General features: G+C 40.6%; 1 protein-coding gene and 1 long non-coding RNA gene across 4 annotated transcripts; one reads left to right on the plus strand and one right to left on the minus strand.

Annotated features, from left to right (window-relative positions):
• Positions 1–18: 18 nt before the first annotated feature.
• LOC108087188 lies at positions 19–5,339 on the minus strand. Its single transcript, XR_001771165.2, has 3 exons — positions 5,026–5,339; positions 1,762–1,917; positions 19–399 (listed from the first exon to the last, which is right to left on the minus strand). It is a non-coding gene; the product is annotated as an uncharacterized LOC108087188 (long non-coding RNA).
• A 2,143-nt stretch (positions 5,340–7,482) lies between these two features.
• LOC108087319 lies at positions 7,483–27,732 on the plus strand. Of its 3 annotated transcripts, none has more exons than XM_017184647.2 (10): positions 7,483–7,603; positions 9,042–9,178; positions 19,067–19,327; positions 23,541–23,647; positions 24,803–24,912; positions 24,998–25,076; positions 25,463–25,560; positions 25,628–25,819; positions 25,885–26,027; positions 26,473–27,732. In XM_017184647.2, the coding sequence occupies exons 2-10, from the start codon at positions 9,104–9,106 to the stop codon at positions 26,632–26,634; spliced, it is 1,227 nt and encodes a 408-aa protein (XP_017040136.1). In that variant the 5' UTR covers positions 7,483–7,603; positions 9,042–9,103; the 3' UTR covers positions 26,635–27,732. The 3 variants fall into 3 exon arrangements, with proteins under 3 accessions (XP_017040136.1, XP_017040137.1, XP_017040138.1); XM_017184648.2 differs by having other exon boundaries at positions 25,888–26,027; XM_017184649.2 differs by having other exon boundaries at positions 19,067–19,312.
• The last annotated feature ends 62 nt before the right edge of the window (positions 27,733–27,794 follow it).

Below are 27,794 nucleotides of genomic sequence, written 5' to 3' on the forward strand. Positions count from 1 at the left end.
TTATTGTTTTATTTGTTGTGTTCGGTGTTCGAGTGTGTTGGCAATTGATTGATTGATTGATATTTTTTGGTGGGGGTTTTCCAACCGCCAGACAAGTTGACAGGTTTAAATTTTTGTGCAGCGCAGTTGAGTGTGGATTTGTGGAGGATGAGAAAAACAATTGGAGCGGTAGGGAAAACCGCAGTTGACGGAAAAACAGAAAGAGAGAGAGAGAGAGAAATAGACGAACATATGAAATTTCAAATTAGTTTCGTTCAACTGAGCCCCAAACCCTTTTAGATTCAAAAGGCCTTCGGGGCACTTCCTTTTTTAAGGTCTTTACCTTCTCTTCAGGAAATTAACATTGGAAGTGAAGCTTGATTTGAACGACGAGAAATTCAGGGTGCTGCTTTTCGGCTCCTTCGATCCGCGGCATTAAATAAAAAAAAATCAAATCACAAACTTGAGTTGATTTGCTTCGCATTCGATTAATTAGCTAGAGTGCTTTCAATTTTGAGCATTCAATTAAGGATATCTGATGTTTATAGTGCATAGACATTGAACATTAAGGCATACAGTATTTTAAAGCGTCTCACAAACATAAAATAAGGCATACAATATATATATGTCCCCCCATTTGTTTAACCCTATCCTACAAAGGTAATGAGATTCTGCAGGCAAAGCTTTCACTTTGATCCTAATTGTCTTGGAAAGTTTCTCTAATTGAGTTTATAGGCGCCGCCCATGTGGCGTATGCGCAATGTAGTCACTTCGAATGTGCATTTTCACAGTGAAAGATGGTAAAAATCGTAAAAAACATTACACTGTTGTAATGTAATGTACTGAAGTGGGGGAAAACTCATTTCAAATTTCATATGTCAGCTGGTTACATGATTAGTAAATTTGCATTCAACAAACTCCGCTGCTTTCGATTAGCTTTCACTTACAGAACTGCCGGAGTAATGAGTTAAATAGACCGTGAAATTACAAACTTTGCATTTGCTTTTACGAAAATGTCGTGAATGTGTGCTTAAAAGGATGCGAGTCGTTGAAGGGCGGACAGAGAGAGAAAGAGTCGGTCTAAGTGAAAACTGAAATTCCATTAAAAAAGTTGCAATTAAGGTGGCTTGAACTAAACTTTAATTAAAATAAGCAACACATACAGAACATAAAAACCAATGGCGTGTGGGCATGGGGGTTAAGTCGAGCTGATGGCAACAGGTGCACACAGGAGGCAAGGACATTTAAGGACAATGGCCAGCGAGTGCAAAATGCATGAATAGCAAAAACGGCTATTATGAAACCGAAATTCTTTTGTGTGCTCGACAAAACGGCTGAAATCAATCGGCGGCCGAGGGAAGCGGTTTGGGCCATGTCAACAATGTCAAACACTTGTGGCCAAAAAGGCGTTGTGCGTTTTGTATTTATTGTCGTGGCCCGCAGGCCTGCCAACACTTGAAACTTTTCAGCCGCTATATTATAATATTTGTTGGTCCCAAGCACACACACAAAATCCACCGACCGCCTGTGGGGCAATTTGTGTTTTTATGCGCAAAAGGTTCGTGCGGCCAGCTCGGCGGGGAAAACGGAAAAAGATGGAAAAACTGAAAAGCAATTTGTTGATGAAAGCAAGGAAGCAAGGCTAAAGATACGAGTGTGTTTCTGTATGAGAGTGGCATATATGTTATATGTGTTTTTTGAGTGATATAGTTGTGGGTGCCAGAGCCAAGCCGAGGTGAGTTCTGAAATAACAAAATTGAGGGGATCTCGGAACAGTCTTACCGGTGGCGGGGCGCAGATTCGCCCACACCCAGCAGTTGCGATGGCGCTAATATTGGAAGAGGTCGACAATTAAGTCGAACAGTTGGGCTCCGTGTTGCGCGGGTTTTTCACTTCGTTTTCACAGCGATTTTCAACCTATTCGGGCGCTTCTTTAATCTGCAATGGAATAAGAAAGAGGATTAATATTAAGCTAATAAAATAAAACCCACAATCCGCAGCTTAATTATGATTGCTGAATTTTCGAAATACTTCACTCGTTTTATTTCCCACACTTTTTTGGTTTCCAAATAATTTTTCAAAACTATTAAAACACTTGAGCTTCACGAAGTTTGTTCAATAAATCGTTATAGCACTTAGCTAAAGTTTTCTGCGGTAAAAACTTTGTTAGTTATAAAGCCAACTAAATAAAAAACAATAATTAAAGAGAATGTACCAAACTTAAAAACATTCAAAGGCGTTTTCCTTGCAACGGAAGTTCGTTTTCAAGTCAAAATTTAAGTAGCAAAACCCTTTCATTCAGCTGGGCTTCAGTTTTGTAACTTTTCGCCAAGACTTGCACAAAAATAAAAGGTGGAAGCACAAAAAGCAAATCAACTGGGACAGCTATCAGGCAGAGGATGTCCAACCAACTGGACGACTGACTGGATGGCTGAATGAATGGGCGAGCGAGTGGTTGCCATCCCAGGAGACAACTGGCTGTCTTCTTTGTTGCTCTTTTTTTTTTGCTGCCGACTGCCAAGCCAAACAGTGTTTTTGGTTCATTGCACTGACAGTGGCCGCTATCTAGGACATTGGATACAAACAACCCACTCACAACCCACCAAACGTAACACATCCCCGGGCAATACAAAAAAAAAGCCAACCAAAACAAATCTCAAACGTTTGCAGCGAAATAACCAAATGTTATATGTAAATAACACCTAAACAAATCAGCAGGCGTTACCTTTCTTTTTTGTTGTTCGGTGGTCCCAACTAAGTGCGGAAAATTGCGTTAATGGGTCCCAGAGGGGCTTGGGAAATGCTGATTCACTTATCATAACTAAAATATTCAACGTGGTTGTGCAACTTTTTGTAGCCTACTTTCGTGCGAAGCTTGAGGGTTGCGGCAAAAGGAGTCGCGTGTGAACAATCGTGGATGTCCTTGCTTCTGCTCCAATGAGATGTAAATACATTGTTGAAGTTCATTAGAAAGTCAAAACTGTGAAATTTGTTGCTAATAAAATCGGTTGAGCTCTGCTCTGCCATCTCCCGTCTCCCTTTCATGACATAAGCCCTCGTAATGAGTTGTTGTGGCTAAGGAGATTACGTATACGCCGTGGACGCCGTTCTGTCTGTGGCTTACTTTTTGGACCCACACTCAGCTGTGCTGAGCTGAGATGAGATGGTTTCCCACTAGAAGCTGCGAAGGAAAGCTGCAATTGCCAGCACAGACAGGTCTGACATTTGGCATTTTCCTCTGCGTGGCCCCAAATGTCAAAGTTCAACCTCACGTCAGCCAGGCAAACTAACTCGTAGGAAGGAAAACAGTCTAACCAGAGCTTATAGTAATCGATTATATTATTGATGGCCCAGTTTGTTTATTTGTTCTGTTTATTTAGCCTACCAAAATAGCAGTGACTTGGCGGTTTTGATTATTGTTTGGCCAACTTTAAGAATTATTAAAATATCGTGCAGATTGAGACCCGTTAGTTGCCAAATTAAGTTGAGCAGGCGCCTTAACTTTTTGGTTTTCCTTACATAATTCATAGCAGTCCAGCATCGATATGCTTGGTTTGCCTTGATTGCGGGATATGTTGGCCCTTATTTCTCCACTTTCTGAGTGTGTGTGAAAACTTTCTGAATTAATAATCACAGTAACGTGTTGAGGGTCTCGGCTTGTTTGGGTTTTCCCCCTTTTTCCGGAGGCTTGGAACTTCTCTTGACTGTTTGCCCGCAACTTTTTGGTAGTCAGCACAAATCTGTGCCGGAAAAACTTTATAGCCCAGCTTAACCCCCGTCCTGTGGGCGGTTGGGGTTATTTCGCTGGGTCGGCTGTGTTGCACCACAATCCATCAACGTCAGTGGCAAATTAAAGTTCTTTTTTATGGCAGCTTAAGCAGTTGCATTTCCTGTCAACTGTTTTCCACTAACTGCAATGGGAGAAAAGGGTTGGCGAATAGGAAACTCCGTCCGGAGTTGCAGCACCTGCAGCCACATTTAACCCATTTTCCAGCGGCATTTCCTTTCGAGTCTCCTGCCTCCTGCTGATATGTGCGTTGGCTTGTCATAAAACAGGGCTTAATGTCTTTTCGATGGTAATTAAAAATGCCAGCCATTCGAGTCTAGATTGTGGCGCTGGCTCACGCAAATTGTGGCAGCTATTTCCGTCGGAGGTCAACGACTCGGGGGCTTTTAGCAAAGCTATCAAGTTGATGCTACTTTAAGACCGAGCCATAAAGGGACGCTTTTGTTCATAAACTAAAACTGAAGATTTTGTTTTAATTGTATGCTTTTGTTTTCTAATGGCAGAAGCTTTGTTTAAAGTGAGGATTCTTCCCAATGCAAACATTTTTGGGACAAAATAATATTAATATAAAGAAAATGACTTGTTCTTATAAATCTTTTCTTTTGTATTTAATCAAATAAAAATTGTATTTGATATATTATTTCTTACTTGTTAATTTGTATATTAAGTTGAGAAAAATGTGCTTGTTTTTTTGTTACATTGTTAAAGCAAATTATTTTTCTTACTTTTCATAATTTTTCAAGTGAAAGCATAGCTTTGCCCGACCAGAAAAATGTACAAAGCCAAAAAGCAACTAAGAACTGAACCAAAGTGTAAACAACTTTCTTTAGACGGCTTTCAGGCGGTCAGTGGTAAATAGTTTTCAAGTTGGTTGGCTGTGTGCTGCTCCTAGGATTTTAATTAATTTTTCCCAACCAATTAGCAGTATCAAAACCACCACTCAGGATTGTTTGCTGGCCTCCCGCTGGCAGTGGGTTTGTGGGTTAGCGGGTTGCCACCGCCCACCTTCAACCAGCCCCGCCCCCATTAAGCATGACCCCTCATCCTCATTTTTTAAGGACGCTTTAATCGCCAGCTAAGTCGCGCTCTTTGTTTTACTTGTAATTCAATAAAGCGATGGTGCCTCTCTAACCTCGAGGTTTCAGTTTTGTTGTTACGGCGTCTGTCTACGCTTATCACGTACACACATAGACAAATGCACACTCACACACACAGATACACTCGCACCCACACACTCACAAATACACACAGACACTCACACTTGGTGCAAATAACGCTGACTGGCTGATACAGAAATTTCTTATGTTTTTTTTTTCTCCTTTCGCCGTGTTTCGATTTTTTGGCAATTGCTCTTTTCTTTACCGTTAAAAAGCAAGAAATCCACTGGAATATTCCTGCCCACGCGTTTAAATTTCCACTTGAATGGCGAATGAACGTTAAGCGATGACTTTGAATGATCAAAAGTGAACACAAAATGTAGTTTAGATAATTTTGAGATTTGGCTGGGCGAATTGCGTGGAGCTAGAGAATTTTGACTGAACTGTCAACGACGGTGATGAAATTTTCACTGAGCGAGTGGGTCTTTCATCCAAGAGTTTCCCACCAAAAGGAATGCGAATGTAACGGCATGTGAGTACTTAAAGAGAAAGAGAGTTAAGTTAGAGAGAGAGCTTAGAAGAGATAGCGATAAGAACTTATAAATAAAACGGTTAAGTTGAAAAAAATGTACTGAAATTGTACAATTGAAGAGAAATAACATTAAATAGATCAAAAGCTATAGTTTGGTCTTAAGACTACTTAACTTTTCATTAATAAATGTTATGAAAACTTTGACTAAACCGTTATTTCTATTGCATTAACGAACACTGGCAGCCAGTGGCGTAGCGTGCCTTGTCGGGGCCCCGTATAAAAAATTTTTTGGGGGCCCTTATATGGAGGTAAAGATTTTTCACAAAAGAAAACAAGAAAGGAAGCTAGCTTCGGCAAACCGAAGCTTTTATACCTTTGCAGTCATATGTCGAAAAAAATACATAACGGCTAAAGAACATCGAAGCTAAGACGATTTTTCTATTCATTTTCTATATTTTCGACTATTGTTCAAATGACGGCTATATGATATACTCGTCCGATTTTGATGAAATAATTCGGTATTCAAGAGTCGTTAGAAAACTCTATATTCCAAAAATCATGGTTGTCTGATGAAAAACAACGATGTTACAATTTTATTTCCGTTATTTATATATAGATTTTTCGATCTTTCCTATGGCAGCTATAAGATATAGTTGTCCGATTTTTATGAAACTTTTTTCTCAATATAAGAGTTTTTAAAAACTTGATATTCAAAAAATCATGCTTGTGGGATAAAAAACAACGATGTTATCAATTTATTTCCATTAATTCTATATATATTTTTCGATCGCTCCTATGACGGCTATATGATAGAGTTATCCGATTTTGATCAAATTTAATCCGAAATTCAAAAACAGTTAGAAAACGCCATCTTGAAGAAATCAAGTCGATCTGATCAAAAACAACGGTCTGAGAATTTTTTATTTCCTTCTCTCGTATGGGAGCTATCCGATATAGTCGGCCGATCCGGCCCGTTTCGACTTATATACTTCGTGCAATAACTACACACCTTTTGGAAAAGTTTCAGCAAGATAGCTTTAAAACTGAGAGACTAGTTCACATAGAAACAGACAGACGGACAGACGTACAGACGTATTCTGATTCTACTCGTGATGCTGATCAAGAATATATATACTTTATGGGGTCTGAGGTGTCTCCTTCACTGCGTTGCAAACTTCTGACTGAAATTATAATACCCTTTTGCTCTGCAAGGGTATACAAAATATTGTGAGAAGAAATATTTATTTATCACATTATTTACCCATTTTACAAATAAAAGTCAAATTTTAAATATTCACTCTTACACACTTTGGGGGCCCCCTTGGCCCGGGGGCCCCGTATAATTGATACGGCATATACGGCGGTAGCTACGCCCCTGCTGGCAGCTCTCTTTTAAGTTACAGCACCCCCTTGAAATCTGTGCGCATGCGTGAGTAAGAGAAACCTGCGGGCATATCGATTCATTGAAGTCTGCGTTACGCTACAAATTCCAACAACCACCACTATAAAACACTGAGATAAAAGAGTTTACTTTATCAAATATTTAGTTACTATCTATCAAACTTATTATGAGATCATATATTCTTGTATTGAATTTTTCTTTTTCCAGTTAAGAAACTTGTATCGATTTTACCTTTTTCTTGATTAAAAAAAAATGGTTTTCAACAATAAATTAAATATTCAATATAAATTTTCTTTTATGAACTGGGCTTAGATTAATGAAACTTATTTTTCGAGTGTACTTGCTTTAGATACCGACGCACATTGTAATATTTTTATCAGTAGCATGGCGATGTAACATAAATAAAGAGAGCAACTGGGCCAAATCCAGGAGAGCTGTTGCTTTGGCGCCAAAGCAGTGGCTTAAATAAGTTTTCCAGCGATGTGGTAACTCTTCCAATAAGCAGAACCAGCAGACAAAGCGAAAATGGCCAAAACAAACGAAGATGTGGCCAAAAAGAGCAGCGAAAAGTGAGTGAGAGAGAGAGAGCGAGAGAATTGTGGGAAAAACAGAAAAACAAAACAAGCAGCGAAGCTGAAACAGCAAAGCTTGGCTTAGAGCTGTTTCCGTCCCAGCGATTCAGTTGCCAACAATCTCTCGAACCGTCAACGTGTCAAGCGGATAGTTTTCGTTTAAATTTATTTGGACTTGAGTGTTTTACGCGTTTTAAAAGTCAGAACCAGCCTTGTTTTCCGTGCGGAGTGCAGGTAGCTGAGTAATAACAAATAAAAACAGCTTTTTCGAATAAATAAACACATTTAACCAACTACACAAACCATAATAAGTAAACAACAGGCTGTTGCATAAAACTTGTTTTCACGTGTTGCTCATACGTCGCTCTGCTGAAAAGAGCAGCAAAATTTATTAACTTTAAAGTGAACAAAAAAAAAACACCACACAAAAATTATATTTAATAGTGGAAAACTACAGCTGATTATAGCCAACTTCATGTAAATAATTTTAGCCAGATGAGTGCGTAGTTAAAGTTTAAATTATTTTTTTTTAGAGTCCGGAATTTGCGCGAATTTGCGAGTAAAATTCAGTTTTTCCCGTCCTCTTTTATCTGCTCTCTTTGTTTTAAACTTAATTCTCTTAGATGCAGCTGCTGTTGTTAGCTAAGTTTTTTATTAACTAAATAAAAGTGACTAACTTTTTTGCTAAGAGCTTTAGCCCGACATGAGTATTGCAGATTACTGCATAGAAAAATATTTAATAAAAGGTTTCTTTGAGACTATTTGTTTAGGAGTCATGTAGGCGTGTCCGGCATTTCCGTTTGAGGTTGCTATTAGAAAAGCTTAATAAATCACATATGTGAGCCATAAATAACTTCTGACCACGAAAAAATTGTAGCATAAATTAGCACATTTTTTGTATGTATATGTCAGACATTGATTTTTTAACTAAACATAAATATTTGATATTTAGAGCACACTTGGCAGAAATGTCACCTTTTGTTAGTAATGGCTTTGGACTTTTAGCTTTATTGTCGCATTTTGAGCAAATGACGTAAGTCATGCTATTTTTTCTGCTCTTTGCGGGGCAAATAAATATATTTTCGAGCAAACTCGTTTGCGGCATTCCAACTCATTGTTTCATTTGATACGATTTGCGAAACCCTTTTTTCCGAGTAAACTCACCTTTGAAGTTTATTAGCTGCGGTTCAATCGGGTCGGGGTCGAGTTGAAAACGAAATCGAAATACGTGAGAATGGGATGCGTTGGCTCAAAAGCTAATCAGATAAAAATGATCAAAAAAAGGGCACATTAAAAATTAGAAAAGCGCTGCACTCGTGTCACGTTTGCGTACTTAAAAATTTCATAGAAAGTTATGACCCGCCGAAATATCTAGAAATCATCTATAGTAAACCAGCTCGAGAAATGCAGCTGTCGAGATGAAAACGCGGCGATAAACCGCAAATACCTCAGGGAAGCTCTGTTTAGTTAGCTTTTGTTCTCGGTACCGAGTTTGAGTCATCCAATGGATGAGTAATTTAAAAGAAAAGATAAAAAACAGAAGCTATCCAATCGAATGCAGCTGCAACTTGACAACTGCGTGAGCAGCATGAAGTGGGCTATAATCAGGGCCAGACAATTGCACAATTGCACAATTGCTCAATTGGGTGATAAACGTTCCGGGTAATTGCAGCTGACCAAAAGGATACCAAACCGCGAACAAAGCCAAATCGAAAGACTTAGGAAGCGAACGCGATGACGACAGGCAAGAAATGGCCAGAAACCCAGGGCATTTGGCTCCTGCCCGTTTTGCTGCTGCTGGTTGGACAGGTAAGTGAAAGATAATTAGACCACTTTCCGGACATTTCACTTTTCATTTGCATACAATAATGTTCTGCGTCGACCAAGAAAACGGGGTTAACTACCAGCCCTACTTCCTATCCCCTCCCACTGGCTTCAAAAAACATTTTCATGGCGTCTTGGGTCGTGGATTTTCCACGGCAATTTTCCAGGGCAGACAAATTAATGAACTTCACATTGACTGCAGCTGGGCCAGTTTATCAATAGCCCAAGCAATTGCCATCGCCGGAGCAGCGGTCATAACTATAACTCTGCGGGCTGGCTTAGTGCTCCGATTTTCCCCGCCCATTGGCAGTCATACTCCAAATGTGCCACTGACCGATATCTTAACTTTTACCCAACTGTGCGATCCCCCTTGCCCTTTCCCTAGAACCCCCTTCAAAATGTTGGTCCATTGTTCGTGAGCGCTTCGGGAATGGTTTTTGTTTTGGTTTTGGTTTCAGTTCTGATTTGGCTTACTTCGATTTCGGTTTTCCTATGAAATGGCACAAATCTATCATGGTGAGAGTTGCCAGGGCTTGGCATCAATCGAAATGGGTCCAAGTCGGGATTTCGGCGATCCGGGGATTTTCTGCACTTTTCTCGACTGCTCACCAACCCAGCAATTTCGTTTGATAAAGTAGACATTTTCTTGAATTATTATTTACGTTGCTTTCCTTTTTTTTTGGTTAAATAAAAAAGGAGTATACCTCGTTACTAAAAAGTTATCAAACTTCTATAAGAAGTTTTGTGATTTATGAAAGTAATAAAAAAAATGTTTGGATTATTGACAACTTAGACATACACCACCTTATTGAAATTTCTCACATTTTTATAAAATACTTTTCTATTTATGTTTTTTAAGTGCTTCAAATATTTTATGAGCACCTGGGAGCACTTCAATGTTATCTTTAGCTGTCATAATATAATGCCAAAAAGTTCATTGATGTTTGATTGGTCAGTTGATTTCCTGGCATTTGGTTCAACAAATTTTTGACAAGTTCCGCCCTTGTCGCCGCCCACTCCTCCTGCCAAACTGATAACGGGTATGTTGAACTATCCATCGAAGTCAGCGGCCGCTGGGGAATGACATCATGAAATGCCGGGCTTCGGGGCGTGGGCGTCAAAATTCGCTCTCTGGGCTTGGCAAACACTACTCAACCTACAGCTCGATTCAAAAACTTCAAGTACAGAAAACAAAAAGAGGCTGCGCCGCTGAGTTAGTTGGCTTTTGCTTAATGCAAAACTCACAAAACCTTGAAGCATACGTAAAAGCAACGGCAAACAAAACGCAGTCTCCCTGGTAATTATCATCTGTAAGGTAATAATGAAGATAAATACAGCGGTGATGATGATGATGATGACGATGATATAAGTTTACCCATCGGTTGGTTGGCTGGCCAAAAGTCAGACAGAAATTCCCGTGTAAACAACAACTTATGCGAAAGTAAATCTCGCCACATGTGTGCGTGTTAAGTGTATGTTAAAATTGAAACTTGGATGGCTTACGGTACTCCGACAGTCCGCTTTTCACACTCATTAAACAATAAATGAACTAGCGCCTTTTTCGGCTGCTTTTCAGTTACCCGAAAAGGTTGTTAACACAAGGCTTAATTACCAATGGCAGTTTTATTTTCTTTCCCTTCGATTAATATGCCCAACACCGCCTAAACTTGACATAGAGATGCCCAAAATTAGTCAGCGGTTAACTCAATTCAATTGACGCCTTCTTTAGCAGTTAAATATTGACTTGCACATTAGCGAGTGCGTGTACTTGTTATTGTTGTTGTTGTTGTTATTGTCGGTGATATTGTCATTGCCATGTTTTTGTTGTTACGGGCCATTAAAATCGGTTTCAATGTCAGCGCACACCAACAGAAATGAGCTGAAAGCGAACGAAATATGCTAATTCTCGAAGCCATCCGATTCAATATGAATATATGGCAATCCATACGTAAATGTGTATATAACGAGCTGCTGTGTTCGTATCGCCATGTCGTCATGGCTTTGGCCTGCCAGCCACCAAATAAGACACCGAGAACAACCCACCAACAAACAACAGCGATTGACGTTTCTGTATATGAAGTAAAACTGTTTAACAAAAAATACAGAAAACAAAAGCAAAACACCATAAAGAATCCGGCGTATTTGGCCAGAAGTGACGCGTTGAATGCGGCCACAGGTAGCTTGTGTTGCGGTTGGATATTGGAGGATTGAATATATCTTGAAGTTGAGTGCACTTTTTTCATCGAGGGAAACCAAATATGCTCAGCTTGATTTAAGGAAATTCGATACATACTTGCTTTAGTAATTTAAGAGTTCGAAAAAATTCAGATGCCAAAGAACCAGATATAATATTAGAAGTAAAAGTACATTTAAAAAAACCTTTCTTGTTTCACAGTACATCATATTATTTGGATTTATCGACAACTTGGAACCATTTCTGATTCTAAATAATACCTTGAAGTATTGCAAAAAATCCAATTTGAATAACAGCTCTTGATAGGAAGTCTTGTTTGCTCTAGAAATACCGAAAACGTCTTGAGTACAACTCTTGCCGAGAGCAGAGAAACTTGAGCTACCCACTTGGCGTTTTTCCCCTGCGAGGGTATCGAAATAAACCGCAAAGCCGTTCTCGACTGACAAGCACGTGCTTCGCAACGGCTGCCAAAAGCCAATTGAAGTGCCCCACCCTGGTCTTATGTTAACTCCCTGCCCCCTCGAAACCGCATCTATATATTATATCTTCAACCCAAGCCAGAATTACTGTTGTGGTAGCCCGCTGGCAATAAAAACTAAAACTTTAATATGCGTATGAATGTGCTCGAAAATATGATTCATTGTTTACTTGGACTTAGTAGCGTATATCTGTTTTCTTAGAACTTGAGATGAGCCACCGGCGGCGGCGACCGAGAATTTAGCAGGGAAACTTCTGATGGCCGGCAAACAAAAGACTTAGACAACAAACTCGTTGATTGTCTTGGCCATTTCATTGAAATTCTTCTCCAAGTTCCTATTTAACTTTAGTTTTTGTTTCCTTTACTTTACGATCATGAGTGGTAACGGTTCGTGTTAGATACAGTTGGCTTTATCAAATTGAGCCGGGATTTATTTTTTGTTTGTGCGGCTGATAACCGCAGAATGCCAGTGAATATCATCGGTCCATTATGCTCCAATTAACAGAAAATATGACCAGTCCGAGGAGCGCTGCATATTGACCACAAATCAGTGACGGGTGCAATGAAGTGAACTGCAGTTCTGGTGGAAACCTGGCACCCGTCTCCACATAAACTGGCAACCGATCGCCACGCACTAGAGACCGGGGCAATTAGAAGAGCCAACCAGTTTGGTCACTGCACGCAACACCAGATCGGCACTGGGTTAGTAGTATCGCTCCACGGAGTCTCATGTCTGTTAGCTGATGGCTGATGGCTGAGCTATGAAGTCTGAAGTCTGGCCTCTGGACAGGAAGCCGTTGCCATTGCCGTTCCCGATGGTCGAGATGTCGACTGGCCGCGACTCGGCCTATTAGATCGAGTGTGCGCAGTTAGATTCTATGGCTCTTTGCTCATAACTCTGGGGGAGCGGTCGAGTTGGAAGGAAATGGCCAACTGAAATCGCATGTTTATGTCAACGCCGAAAGATTTGAGCTCGGAATTGCGCGAATTTCAGTGGTGATTTGGATATTTATTAAAAGGTGTGTCATTGAGTTTAAAAAAAATATATTGGCTTTTTCAGTCGAAGATATCTTAAAAGTCTTTATCAAATTAATAACATTGATAGCACATAATATTGAAAGTGGGACATGAGAACTATATACTGTATTCCATTTTCTATTCAGAAAAAATCAATCAAGCTCCATTTAAATGTAAATTTGATTGAAGAACAAAATAATTTCATTGCAGTAACACTAAATATATTTAAAACTTAAGCTTATGCCAGTCTTCTCTGGAGATTATAGATTATAGAAACTGCAATAAAATTGAAGAGGATTTCCGCAACGTATTTATTTTATAGAATTTGGTGTTAATCTTGATAAATAATTCTGTCATCACTGCCGATTTAGCAACTAGTTCTGTGGGATCGAAACCAATTCACCTGGCATATTCGAGCCACCGAGTTGGCGCAATTTAACGCCGCGTTGATCTCGCAGTGCGAATTATTTTTGCTCAATGCGGTGTAGCGTGAAATTCATTAAAATTTATGCAAAAGTGTTTGGCATATTGGGTCATCGGTGGTCGCCAGCGAGTGCGCTCTATGTGCGGAGAAAGTTCTTTCTTTTGTTTGACTTTGGCTTTGGCTTTTGGCTGACACTACATGTACTATACATTATTTGATTAACTTGCATTGTTCACCTGCAGGTCTACAACTCGGCTGCTCTGTTTCTCCGCCTGTCTGTCAGTCAGTCTACAAAAAAAAAAAAAAAAAAAACAATTTAGCAATTGTTTCTACCTTTGTTTTTCTGCTCCAGCTTTGGGCCCCGCGGTAAAAGTAGGTTTTATTTGAAACTAATGGGAAATGGGAAAAACTATTCCCCTGTTCTGCTTTTTTTTTTTTTTTTTCTCGTTGGTGCATTGAGGCTGAGCTGCGCGACTGTCATTGAGGTTCCATGGCTTTCGGGTAATTTTCAACTCAGTATGGGGCTGACTTGGCTTTCAAATTCTGTCCAAGATGATGCGCATGGAAAGTGCACATTTATGAAAATTGCCGACCCACCGAGGGCTGTTTTTCTGTTCGCTTTTCGGCTGCTGGGAACGATTTTTCCCCGGTTGGAATGGGCTTTTCGTGCTGCCAAACTTTTTGACAGCAATTAAGGCGATGGTCAAAGAAAGTGTGACAAGTTTGAAGTAAGCTCGAACTCGAAATCACGATAAGCGATTGTTTCAATCAAGCAAACAATGACTAAGGGGAACAATTTTCTTAAACTTCGAAATGAAAGTTGCGACTGCTAATGCACTTGGGTCAACCTTAATTTTGGAAGACGTTCTAAATTTGACAAAAGCGCCTTTCATTTCAACTTGTAATCAATTTTAAATATTTTATTGTATCGTTAAACAAAACCATCTTATACTGTTCTGAAAAAATGGTTAACATATATGAAGTAGATCAAATTCAAAAGTTTGTGATTAAAAGGTTCACCCCTGGTTAATAATAATCCATTGTTTTGTTTAAGAAACAAATAAGTAAACAAAAGACTACTTTAAATTAATGAATATGCACCAATTCTTAAAGCCTTATTTAAATACAAGGCGACCTCTAATTAACATAACAGCCAAGTGCGTTGGCTTTTTTAAAAAGCATAATTGGTATAACCTTCTTCAAAAGGTAATGAATGAAATGAAGTTAATGAAAATGCACTTAAGTTCCAACAAGTTTCAAAACACAACTTCGGTTAAAATGAGAGCATGATGCATTTGGTAAGACGATGATTAGAACCTTCAGATGACCGACAAAAGAAGGCTAATTTAATTAAAGAAAACTTTCAAAACACGGCCAGCCCTTGTAAGCCCAAAGAATAGAAAGTACTTAGCATAATTTCCCAGCAGGTCAGCAGCGAAACTCATTAAAAAAGACACAGGTTTTTGAGCTACTGCTGCTGATTCTCGTGGATTTGGGATTCCTCGGACATCGATAAATAAGCACATAAATAACCGGCAGAGAACCACTTTGGAATGTTGTCCAGCGATATTTTCAAAAAAAAGTTACATAGCTCAACTATTGATGGCCTTTCAACAGCGCCTCAACAAAAGCCAAAGAAGAAGTATGCTTTTTGGGGGAAGAAAAGAGGCGAAGGGAAGGGAGCGTCGGCGAACAAGTGCTTATTATTATATTAGTGGTACGACAGCGTTTCATTATGAGCCACACAATTGACCCACCGAGTGGTGGAGGGGTCGCTGTGGAACGTGCAGCCGCGCTGGTGGAGCCGAAAAGGTGTGCCCATCAGGTTGAACCTGATGGTCGAGGGACCCTTCGACGTGCCATGGAATTAGCGCGTCAGAACATCAATGGAAAAGCGCGGCGCGCAATTGAAATTTAATTGAAGTTGCGGCGACATTAATTGCCCCACGGTTTTTCTTCCTTTTGAGCCGTGGCTTTTTGGGTTGTCTGTTTTTCTGCTTGTCTGTTTATCTGTGAACCCTGTGGCCAAGATACGAAAACCGTTGGAAAAACCCTTTCAGCTGTCACTTGGTCGCGTCGTTTGCATTATATAATCAGGCAAAGCTCCGAACGGGTTTTTCGCCAGCGATGTCAGCTTCATTAAGCTTTTGGCCAGGTCCGCATGGCGTTGAAGCTCTCTGTGGCCGAATAGCCTCAGCCACAGCCACACAGCCAACGCCAAAGCCAAAGCCGAAGCGACCGCCACATAAATACGCTCCCATCTGGCTGGTAATGCGAGTTAAACGGCAATTTATGCGCTGCCAGCGAAAATACCGTGACAATTTGCAATCAGCAAACAGTCGGGCTCAATGCGCTGGACTCTTGGCCATCTGAAAAGCGCGCGCGGCTTAGTCCATTTTGCCGGGGCTTGGCTTGGCTCAATTCAGTTCCGTTCAGTTCAGCTCGGCTCGGCTCGACTGTGTTCGGCTTTCGGCTCTTGGCCCGGCTTTATGTTATAATTTACTTCGAGCCAAGCTTTATTGCCCGAGCGCCACATAGCGGAAATTCAAATGCACGCGAAATATGTTAAGAGCAACTCCCCACCTTTTGTTATCCGCGAGTTTTGTTTTTCGCTTCTAAGCATCGAACTTGTAGCACATGTTTTTCTGTTTTACTTTTTTTTTTCGTTTTTTTGTTTCGACTTGCAGCGATCGGAATATGTTTGGCAATCTATTTTGGCCAACTATGCGCAGCTGCACTTATGCTTTGGCTTTGGCTATGACTTTGGCGATTGTATCTCCCAACTAAAATTCGAGGAAAAAATAAAATCGAAGCGGGCCGTTGCGAAATATTTAAGTTAGGGAAACACACCCAGACGGAATGGCAACGTAAATTGAGTGGAATTAGCAGTGCACATTAATCACAATCACATTTAATTGCCCCGCAAAAGAGGTGATCATGTTTTAGGTTCCAAATTCGACATGGGAATCTAAAGGCTTAGTGATTGTATTCTATAAAATCATCGTGGCTCTAATACCTTTCAAAAGTATTTATTAAAGGAAAAGAAAATCAATTGTAATCCTTATTGTATTCTATAAAACCAGTAAGACTCAAATACCTTTTAAAAATATTGATGAAAAAGGAAATCAATTGCAATTCTCTTAATCGCATTTAAGATTGGATTGAAATTGAAATACGTACCTTTCATTTATAAAACTCTTAGTAGCTTCTGGCGTAGCTCACTTTCTTCCTTCTGTGTGAAAATCTAACCAACTTTTTATTGCCCTTTTTGCAAAGACTTAAGTTCAATATCATCCATTTGCCTGAAGACCCACAAATTGCATTTCGTTTTTATGAGAGCATAAAATCGCTTCTTGAGCCAGGCTCCAACTCAATTTCCCGCCGAGCAGGGCATTTCCAGGGCGGTCTTTTTACCGCCCCAGACAGAGCCTCATTTTTCACATAAACTCTTGCAGTTTTGTCATTCTTAACCAGATAATTGCGCGGTCCAGAGAACATAAAGGAAAAAAAAGCGAAAAACGAGTTGGCCTTCCTGTACTAATTGCCCACGTCACTTGGCTTAATAGCTAAAGCTGCTTAAATGCGGCGGGGCGAACACTTTTTGGTTTATGGCCTGACCCCTTGCAGCCATATAAATCACCTCCATCTCGGGCCACAAACTTAATGATCTTGGGCGAGTCGGCGATTCTTGGCGACCACTTTGGGCTCCACTTCTTGTTTTTATTCCAGCTGCGTTTCGATTTCGCGATGCGATTTTGCATGCGGTCGTTGGGTTGGAAAGGAAAAGGAATTTGTGAGAAATCACTCGGCCATAGATGTCCTGCGGGGAAAATCCATCAGGCCGAAAAAAATAAAAGCATAAATATATTGCGGCTCACTAACTCGCCTCATTGGCCATGGCGTGACTGGCAGCGCAAGTGTCTAATTGTGTTTGGCTTTGCATTTTGTTTGTTAGCCCAGCCAGCTATGTTGGCTAGCTACCCCCAACCACAATCAGAGCGTGTTGCATAATACAATAGCCGAATGCTGTACTTTTTTTGGCCAGCTATTTTAACAAGCCGCCGCCGCCGCCACACTCGAAACGATAGTGAAACGAGCATGCAAAAGCTATTTTAATTGACTGCCGTTGCAGTTGGCGAGATAAAAATAGGAGACAAAAAAAAAAAAAAACAGAGACAAAATCCAAAACAAATGCAAAAATCCATGCAAAACAATTGCTTTTTCGCCGAGCGACAAATTGTCATGGGAGTCGCGGTGGAGCTGCTCTCTGTTGTCCCCAGAGTCACTCCATGTGACCCTCGCAGCGCATTGAACCCCTCGAATCCACTGATCAAAGGAAGGAGGAAAGGAGGGGAGGGGGGACGGATCCACCATCACACTGTCATTGTCTCCACTCTTATTTGGGATTAAAGTGGCCGGCGCATTGAGATACAATAAATTGCTGATGGCATGCAAAGTGGATGTTCTAGTTGCCATAGAAAGTGGCACACTGGCCAACATGTTTTTTGGCACCGACTGCGTCGCACTGTCAGCGTTCTCCTGGCAACTGGGTCACCCGGCTGCATTTCACCTGACGAACAGTAGCCGCAAGTCAGCGGGCGGAGGAGGATCGAATGGAAAATTAATTGCTTCAATGACTGCACAAAATTTCATACATTTTTTTTTGCACGCCAAAGGGCGGACAGAATGCTTTTGCTCCTGCTGCTGATTCCTTTTTGAAAGTACATATAAATCAAAGGCCTTTCGCCCGGGACAGAAATAGGATATCGAGGGGGATTCCCCTCGATTTGGACAGCGCCTGAGGGCCGGCGAAACGTGAGACCAGTTGGACCACAAAGGCGGCGTTTGGGCGATTGTCATGACATGGCTTACTTAACTCTCGCGCGGCTTATCTAGTGGCTACACTTGAAAAATTATTGCTCATTAATTGCAAATCATCATTGCAATAAATTACATTTTGTGTTTGAAGAGGTAATACTAAATGCTCAATTGTTTGCGCGGCCCGATTGCAAACAAAAGAGAAACGTTTTATTCCTGGCCATTCAGTTCGTGTCTTAAGTCTTTCGTTTATCTGCAGTCTTTTGAAAAATGAAATATAATATTGACCTTTCTAATGAACCCTTTTTCTGTAGGAACAAAGTTACTACAGTTCAACCATAATTCCTCCTGAAAATTTAATAAATTCATTATCCGCAGATCTTGTTAATCTGTTTCTAGGAATTCCATTCCGTTAAGCCGTTAAGTTTTTCTTGTGTACCCACTCCATTCATTCGCCAGCCATTCCCTAACGTTCTGCGGCTCTAAAGCTGGAGCACAAATTCAATTATCACGACGGAGCGACAGCAGCCCAAGTCAAGCACGCCAATAAATTATCTTAGAGCCAAATGCCTTTGACAGTGCGCTCGGCTGTAAGCTGTAAACTGACCCAAAACGTGCAGAACTTTGGCAGCTGTTCTGTTGTTCTCTGGCCCAAAAGTTCTGGCCAATCTCCGGGTCCGGGTCTGGTTGCCTTTGCCTTTGCTGTTGCCTTTTTGCAATTAATTGCGACTACGGCTGACTCTTTGGCATTGGCTATTTAAAATTAATTTGAATTTTCCTCTTTGGCTGCTGTTTCCACTGTGTTTGTCCAATGAGTTGGCATTAATTTGCCGGTCGATGTTAGTGCGTTAGTTCCCAGGGTCTCGGAATCGGGTCAAAGTTATTAACCGAAGAAGCATCTCGACATGGCCTAACGCTTTTCGCATTTCGTATTCATTGCAGGTCACCACACAGGAACCGCCGGCAGCTCCCTCCGAATTCGCGCCCCATGTGACCGCCACTTGCAAGGCGGGCACGATGAACATCAAGGTGAAGATGAACTCCGGCTACACGGGAGCGGTCCACGTCCGGGACTACCGCACTCCGGGCTGCATGGCCATGGGCGATGGCAGCGACTCGGTAGCCTTCAGCCTGAATCTCTGGGCCAAGCAGGGCGCCAGCGACTACTGCGGCATCCTGGTCAGCAACGTGAGTGGAAGCAATGTAAGCATAACCCAACGCGCTTTCCTAACCAAATTAATCACTAAACCATGCACAACTTGATGTTGGAGAAAAGAAATTAAACTGAAATGGGGTAATATCTTTAATAAAACAAGCCAGATAAAGAACAAGCCTGATACAGATATCTTAAATGTTATTTAAAAAAAAAAAAACAATTCATTTCTTAATTTTTTTGAAAATTAAAAAAAATATTCTTTAGTTATTATGAATAATTACAACTTACAACACAGTTTTTGGGCTATTCAACTTTCCAAGTGGAAAAAAAAAATAATTAATAGGTAGTGCAGAACGGTAAAATAGAGTCGGAGTTCAAGAGAACCTAAAATAGTACCATTTGTAAAGCAAAACAAACAAGAAAATCTATTTTAATAGCATATAATTTGAGAATTTAATTGAGTGCCAAGTTATACATGGCATATCAACAACTACACAAAGTAATAGCTAGACGTAATACTATATTAGCAGACCAGCTTAGTTCCCAGTTACCCGCGCAGTCAGCAAGTTCGTGTCCTAAGTCTTTCGTTAGCCACCTTCCGTTTGACAAATTGCCAATTAATTTTGTCAGCCAGCGAGTATAATTTGCAAATTACGTCCCAAAAATCAGGCCGCCAGAAAGCCACCAACTGTGAACTGTGAGGCAATGTCTGGGCAGCTGGAAAACCGACGATCCGAGACGGCAGAATGCCAGCGGAGTTTCAGCCTCAATGAAAGGCCACAAAGTAAGGGACTTGAGACCTGATGCCAGATCGCAAGAGTCTGCAACCTTGTCTGGCTAAAAAGGGCACGCATGCGCATAAATTTTAGCCCGCCTATCGGCCGTGTACTTGTACTCGCGTCTTGGCCCCAAATCAACGCAAATCAGCAAAGTCGACGACGCCGTCGCTGCAGTCAGTCTATATAGTCTATAACGATGGCAATAAAAATCAAGTTTAATCCTACGTGCATCACAGGCGTTGACAGCCAGCGACTGCAATTCCGTGTGGGTCTGGTCGGGATTTTTGTTTCTACCTCTTTTCTGCACGCACTCGAACAAAGGCAAATCGCATTAGCCATAGTCATCCCATACGGATATACTATATGTACATACGAGTATACATATGTTCGCCTGTGGCCCAAAGTGCAATGCGTTGAAATGCAAATTATCCAAAGGGCTGGCTGCCAGATGTTTATAAGTACAAGCACATACAACATTATTAATTGCAATGTCAAATCTCAGCCGACCGCACCCTGTATCCCAATATTTGCCTTCGTTTTTCTCTCTCTTTCTTTTCATCTGTGGGTTAAAATATGAAACTAGACTGGGGGAGATTCGCAGCTTGAAGGCCCACCTTCCATTCGAGCTGCGAACAAAAAAAGGGGAGGTCCCCCATAAAATTAAATCACGCTTATCGCAACTGCGGCTTGAATTTTATTTTTAATGTGTACACAAACACGCATATAGTGGCAGCTTGAGTATTAAGTTGTACAGTAAAGAATCGTTAAGTGTGGAGTTTTTGAAAACCATTAATTATTTGAGTACCAAATACTCATAAATAATCTGTTGCTTAAAAGTATGTAAAGGGAAGAGCTGTGAAATCTTTAATAATTAAATTAGTTTTTTAGAACTTCATTATGTCTTCAATATTTTTTATTAACTGTAGAACTTTTCTATAATAGATCTTTCATTAAAAGTTAGAGGTAGATAAATTTCTAGACACATTTAATTACCTGTTTAGTGTAATTTTTTGGTCTTGAGACCATTAAGCTCTGAAATTCACACTGTTTACGCTGCTATAAAGTCTTCCCAAGTGCTGATGGGTTCACGCACTCGATCCTTTACTGTACCTTAATGTTTTTGTTGGCCTTTCCGACTGGGAGTGCCTTGGCAACTTGCGCCGGCGTCTAGTTTCAGCGGCAGACGGCGGATTTCACATGCCCAGACACAGACACGGATTTCCACGCTTCGACTTTGACAGCATTCCAAGCCGTTGTTCTTGTTCTTATTGTTGTTGTTGTTGTTGTGGCTGTGATGTGGATATTGGATGTTGAATGTTGGTAGTTGGATCCGATGCTTTTGCTGTTGCTGTTTCTGTTGCTATTGTTGTGCCGGCTGCGTGGAATTTGTGTCAAAAGAATGTTTTTTGTTGCGGCAGCAATTTCGAATCTATTTCTTGGCAAAATATTTTTGAGCGACTTTAATTGCTGGGCGAAATGCCTTCGAAATGCCGGCGCGTTTGACCTTGGCCAGCAAAAAATAAAATACCAACTGCAGTCGGGCACTTTCGCCCTCGATCTGGCGTACTCCAACCTCCTCCTCCTCTACCTCCTCCCCATCCTGATCCTCCTCCTCCTCCTTCTGTATTTATCTTTAAATCTGCTCCGGCGCAGCTGGCAGAGCATGAAATTGGCGCTGACAATGGCCAAGACGCCCAGCAATTTTTACATAAAGTTCAAGACGGCATTGCCGGCTGGCGTACTTGAACTTATTTCTTATTACCCGAGCGCCATTATTATTGTTATTATTATTTCTATTTTCGCTGCTGCGCGGCGAGTGGGTTGCTCCGGACCGAGAGATTGTTAGCCATTATTTGATGATGGCAGCAATGGTTCTTTGTCTAGCACCATTATGTACATTTAAATGTTAATTGCGAATGCAATGGCTAAAAAGACTGTGGGCCGGGGGGCCGCAAAAACAATTTGCCATCGGGCAATTTCCACACACTTAGAAGACGGGTAATTGGGAGTCGCTCATGGAGCGTTTGGCGGGGAAACTCAACTCTGCCATTTTTCCCCCTGGCTTTTGATAATAACCCGATAATGAGCTCATCCGCCGTGGCATGCAACTGCGTGATGCATGAGTTGGCCAACGGATTGTGACATCATTGGTTCCCCACCAATGGAGAGCTCTCCGACCAGACAAGGTACTTATAACCGATGCGATATGTTGTGTTTATTTGCTAACCGCTTTAACTAGCTGACCAAACTCTAATAATGAAAAACCATTCATCAACTCCATAATACCCTCAGTTGTGGAGGCGTCCGATTAAACCAATAACAGCCAGATAAAAATATAACAAAGTAATATCTTATATATATATAAAAAATTTACCCACCTAAGTATTTACTCACATTCATTGACACTTATTTACTGGGCAATGCAAACTGGTTTTTACTGCCAGCTGCTGGAAAAGCAATGTAAACCTCACAGAAGTGACAAAGAAACTTGTACTTTTTGTACATCTTTTTATGGAAAGCTGTTTGCGGGTCAAGGTTATTGTATAGTTATATTGGAAAAAATTACAAAATAACTCAGTCAGGTGTTAGCCAACAGTTAGAGCAATTACAGCAGAGAATCTTAGCCAGTCGAGCGATGAGGAGATGGTTAGAGATTCCTAGAAAAACAGTTGCCCATCTGCAGTTACATACGACTGCACAAACCAGCTGCAGATGCAGATAATATTCAAAATGATTCTAAAGTAATTACCGAAAACCATGATAGCCGTGGCTTGAGCACGATCATGGGCATATTTAAACAGCTAGCGGAGAGCAATCAGAGTCAGGCAGAAACGCTACGGAGAAAATAAACAACTGGAAAATGCGTCACACTTGGCGGCATTTTGCATTTCCTTGTTTCGCGATTGCATCATGTGACAATTAACATGCCACAAGTGCAAGTTGCAAGCTGATCGTGCGGCAGCCACTTACAGTTAGAGAAATTAGTTGTTTAAATACAAGTATTATTGTTGATCTTCAAAAAGGCGAAAACTTAATTTATTATTATATAAATTTCAACAAAATTAGTTGGTTTACTTTACTTTTTTGTTAAATGTAAAATAAAGAAAGCATTTGCATAATTATAACAGTAGTATAGAAATAAGCTTCCCTTTTTTAATAAGGAGTAAAATTAAAGCCCGTTTAGATTTGCTTAATTTGTAAGGTGTTTGAAAAAGGTTAAGAATTTATAGACCGTATAAAGTAGTGTTAAAAGTACAGGTTTCCAGAGCTTAAAACATATTTCTCCGAGTGCCGACAGTCGGCTTCACTCTTATGCTCCTGTTTTATGTGCGAAGCCTGAGCGGGCTGAGCGTAAATTGGGACCTAACTCGGCTTTTCCAACCAATCAACATTAACGTCATGGGCATAAACTTTTAATAACCGGCAATTAAATGAACTTTTCCCTCCTCTCTGAACCCCTATCTCCAAAAATCCCCCGCAGCGCACCGAGGAGCGTTCCATTCAGCTGGCAGTGCGTGTGCACAAGACTCTGGAATTGGCGGACGATAAGTTTTATGTGATTACCTGTGGCAAATCGGGCTATGCGCGGTAAGTCGTCGAATGCTTAACCTGTCTAGACAATTGCACTTAAGTTCTGTTTCTGTATTTGTTTCGGTTTCGGCTGCGATTTGCTCCGTGTGTGCTGTAATTTTTGGTCAAGCTTCCGTCAGTCAGAAGTGCTGGCCAATTTCCACAGACTCGTTGTCTCTGGCGGCTAACAACAAATGAAATCAAAGAGCAAATTGTGCTGACCATGGATGGACTTCGATTTCGATTTGCTTTTCTCCATGTATATATTTTATTTTATTTTTTTTTTTCGATGCAGCCGTGTAGGTGTTGCTCTTAGCCGGCCATTTGCCATTGTTCGCATTTCTTTCTGGCTCTTTGCGGAATTAGAACTCAAGGCCATTGAGCTTTGGGCCGCGATTCGATTCTTTCACTCAATCACCTCTTTTGTGCGTCGAACAAATAGAAGTGAGAGAATAATTCCCCAAAAAAGGCGGAGTAATCAACAAATTTATAGTGCTTACTGTTCAGCAGTTCAATTAACGGTAAACGTCTTGAGAGGCTTCAAAGATAATCATCTTGAGGTGAACGAAAAACAATTTAATTTACCTTCTCGCCTCGCGGCTCATTTGCATAATGCCAATGACTCTGCTCGACTGCGACTTACGCAAGTCTTTGCCAGTAAAATCCCCACTGGGCAGCTGCCTTAACTCAGCTGCTTAACTCTCGTACAAAAACCTCAGATGGGAAATTTATATATAGAGGAAAAAAAATGGCATTAAAAACGGTTTTCCAAAACGTTGCGCTCTGTTAAGCCCGGAAAAAGGCAAAGAAATTGTTAACAGAATTTGTGCGGTAAACGCAAACACAAAAATCGTGCCAGTCCGTGTACAAGGCGAACAACAAATAGTTTTAGACGTGTGTACACATATTTGTATCGCCGCTTATCTGGCCCACAGAGCCACTATAGAGTCTATAGCTCAATGACCGGCAATTGAAGTTGCATAATTGCAATTGCAACTGCAGTTTCGCCCAAAGCTTTTGGCTCTATTGGCTATATGCTTTTAATTAGCCCCTACCACACGGAGTAATTACAGAGACGACCACCGTTAGTCCCCCAACTGCCATAAACCACAAACCATACATCATACACCATATTGTAAAAACCGAATATCTCTTCCCACAACTTTTCCGCAGCGATGACAATGCCCATGTCGTGCTCAAGTTCCTGGAGAACGACCACAGAGTGCGTGAAACGGTCTACGGGCATGAGTACAAGATCCGCGCCGAGTTCTCCAAGCCAAACGGTGGGTAGTCCCAGCCCCTGGGATATGTTTTAAAGTCCGTACTTAACGCTCTGCTCTCCCATTAAAATCCCATACCCATACCCAGATACCTATGGCCTGCGTGTGGGCAACTGCTTTGCCTTTGACAAGAAGAACAGGACCCAAAAGCTCACCGACGACAGCGGGTAAGTCGATTTTCACACAAAAATAGAGGTTTTTATAGGAAAAATGCACTTAAATCTGAGAAGTAATTAAATATACATCTCAGGAATATGGTAAGCATGCTCACTTGCATAATTTTACGATAGCTCATTGGAAATATTATTACAGTCTTTAAAAAGTGTTTTGCCAAAATAAAAAAATACATGTTAAATTTTAGTGACCGAGTCGTGAGTTTTGCCTAATATTAGTAATTTCGTTTTCGCCGAGTTTTAAGTTCACATTTGTTAAAACTATTTTTTACCCTCATATTTTTGGTGATTTTAAGCTCGTTGAAAATGGTATATTCTTTTTACAATATTTTTCCCAGTGAAATGACTTTTTTACTTATACTTTTCTGTTTCCCCCAAAGCTGCCCCTACGACTCGAAGATCATCAGTCGCTTTGTGCCCACAGCAGATGGTCGAGCTGCCGAGGCGGTGCTCTCCTCGATGTTCAAGTTCCCTGAGGGTAGGATTTGGAATTTTCTAGCCCGAGGCTCCCAAAATTCTTACCTTCTCTTTTTACAAACTTTTAGGATCGGAGGTGCATCTGCAGTGCGATGTGATCCAGTGCTATGGTCGCTGTGTGGAGATCGATGACTGCAACGATGTGGCCCTCGCTGGGTTTGGCAAGGGCACCAATGGACCCCGGAAATTCGGGCCAAATGAGGAGGGCTCCAGTTTGGCTGGCACCACGGTCTATGTGCTCGATCCCGCCGAGGCTAGATGTGAGTTAACTTGCTGAAATGCTTTGTGTGTAATTTATGGTATTTATTTTATTGTATCCGAACAGTAGTGTCGGGCAACTGCGAGGATGGTATCCGACCCAGTTGGCTGCTCTGGCTGACCATCACCCTGGGCGTACTCTTCCTGATCATGCTGCTGATGAACATCTTCCTCTGCACAGCCATGAGTTGCAGTTGCGCCAATACAGAGGTAATAAATCTCACTTTTATCGCTCCACAGAGAAAATTTAGAGTTTATGATAAATACGTTGTTTCATTTCATAAATGTATACTGTTTTATGGAATTGCTTTTTTAAGTTTCAAACATTTTATCACTCGCAAATTAGAAAAGTGGGCTTAGAATTTTGGCCAATTTTCAATAAACCCATTTTTTTGAAATTTTTAAAGAGGTTGTATCATAAAAATTAAAAAAAAAAAAATAGGCCAAAAAAAATTTAAATAAAGGCCAATGATGCAGTTTGTTAGAGAATTAAAATACAAACTTTCAGAGATATGCCACTTCAAAATCTAATCAAAAATAGAAAAGATATGGACTCAGAATTTGTGAATTTTGGTAAATTAATATGTAGTAAACATTTTTCTCTGTGTTTCTTTAAAAAACATTCAGTCTCAATAAATCTCACCCATTCTTGCAGATTATCGAGAAGGAGCCATCGATCATCGAGGAATACGATCCGTATCGCAGTTGGCATGGAAGTCAATATGGATCCCGTTACTCGCTCCACGGCAGGGATGCCCACAAGGGTTACACCAGCGGCGGCTCCACGATACACTCAAATAGGTCTGATAGATATTAAGCTGCATCCACAAAATCAAAAAAAAAAACAAAAACAAAACGACAGAAAACACACACAACACACCTCTATTCTATGTACACTTCGAAATGCATCTGCTCTGCTCTCGCAAATTATTTTCTGGTTGCTCTGGAGCCACACACACAAAAACCAACAACAAAACAAAAGCATGCCAACAAAGTATCTTGTATCTGCGTATCTCTATGTATCGTAAATATATACATCTTTATTGCCCGCCCTGCTAGACAGCAAAAAAGAAGGAATTACCACACAACAGATCACAAAAAACAGAACCAATCCAAAACATAGAATGCAAAACCAACTGTAATTAACCGATAGTAAATTGCATTTTCCTACCGGTAATAACTAACTCCTTAAACCAAATCGAAAAACTAACTAATTTGAACGAGTTGCTAACTAATCTGCCATGAAGATCTTCCTCAAACACCCACTTTCTGTAATTTGAAATGTACTGTATTAAATCGAAACTTATCCAACGTCCTTCAAAGGTCGATGCCAATCGATAATGATAACGATTACGCAATTGTGCATTCGCGTCCAGGCTCTAGGCATTCCACGTTACACGGACAGCGCGCCCATCGGGGACCGCCCAGTAATATATGATCATAGGATCAGATCCCAATCGATAGGAACGCGACAATAAAGAACACTAATTCTGTAAGCTAGCCTAAGTACTTCCCAAATCTACATCTCGAACTTGAGTCTCAAATGTACATAACTAAGTGAAATTGCTCGCCCTGCAAGTTTTCCAAATTTCTTTAAAAACAAAACTATGGTATTGACGATGCCGCTGTAAAATACTAATCTAAACATACTAAAGTTCTCTTTGCCTAATTTTAATTCAACCACTTAACATAAGTCATTAGTCTGTCATAAGTGCGAACGAATGTGTATTAGTGAAATGTTTCAACTACTTGTAAAAATAAACAAAGGCAGGCCAACAAAATTAATTTAAAATATATAAACAACTACAGTATAGTCTAAAATGTTAAGAAGCAAACATTTGGCAAATGCGTTAAACGTACGAATTGTAATTAATTTAAAGTGTAATCATTTAATTTAATAAAAACTAAAAAAGAATATGGTGTTTTCTTTTAATTAGCAGATAGAGTTATTGCTCCGATGAATAATTGGTTTAAATT

This window comes from Drosophila ficusphila, unplaced genomic scaffold, assembly GCF_018152265.1.
Source record: "Drosophila ficusphila isolate 14025-0441.05 unplaced genomic scaffold, ASM1815226v1 contig_791, whole genome shotgun sequence".
Taxonomy (NCBI): Eukaryota; Metazoa; Arthropoda; class Insecta; order Diptera; family Drosophilidae; genus Drosophila; species Drosophila ficusphila.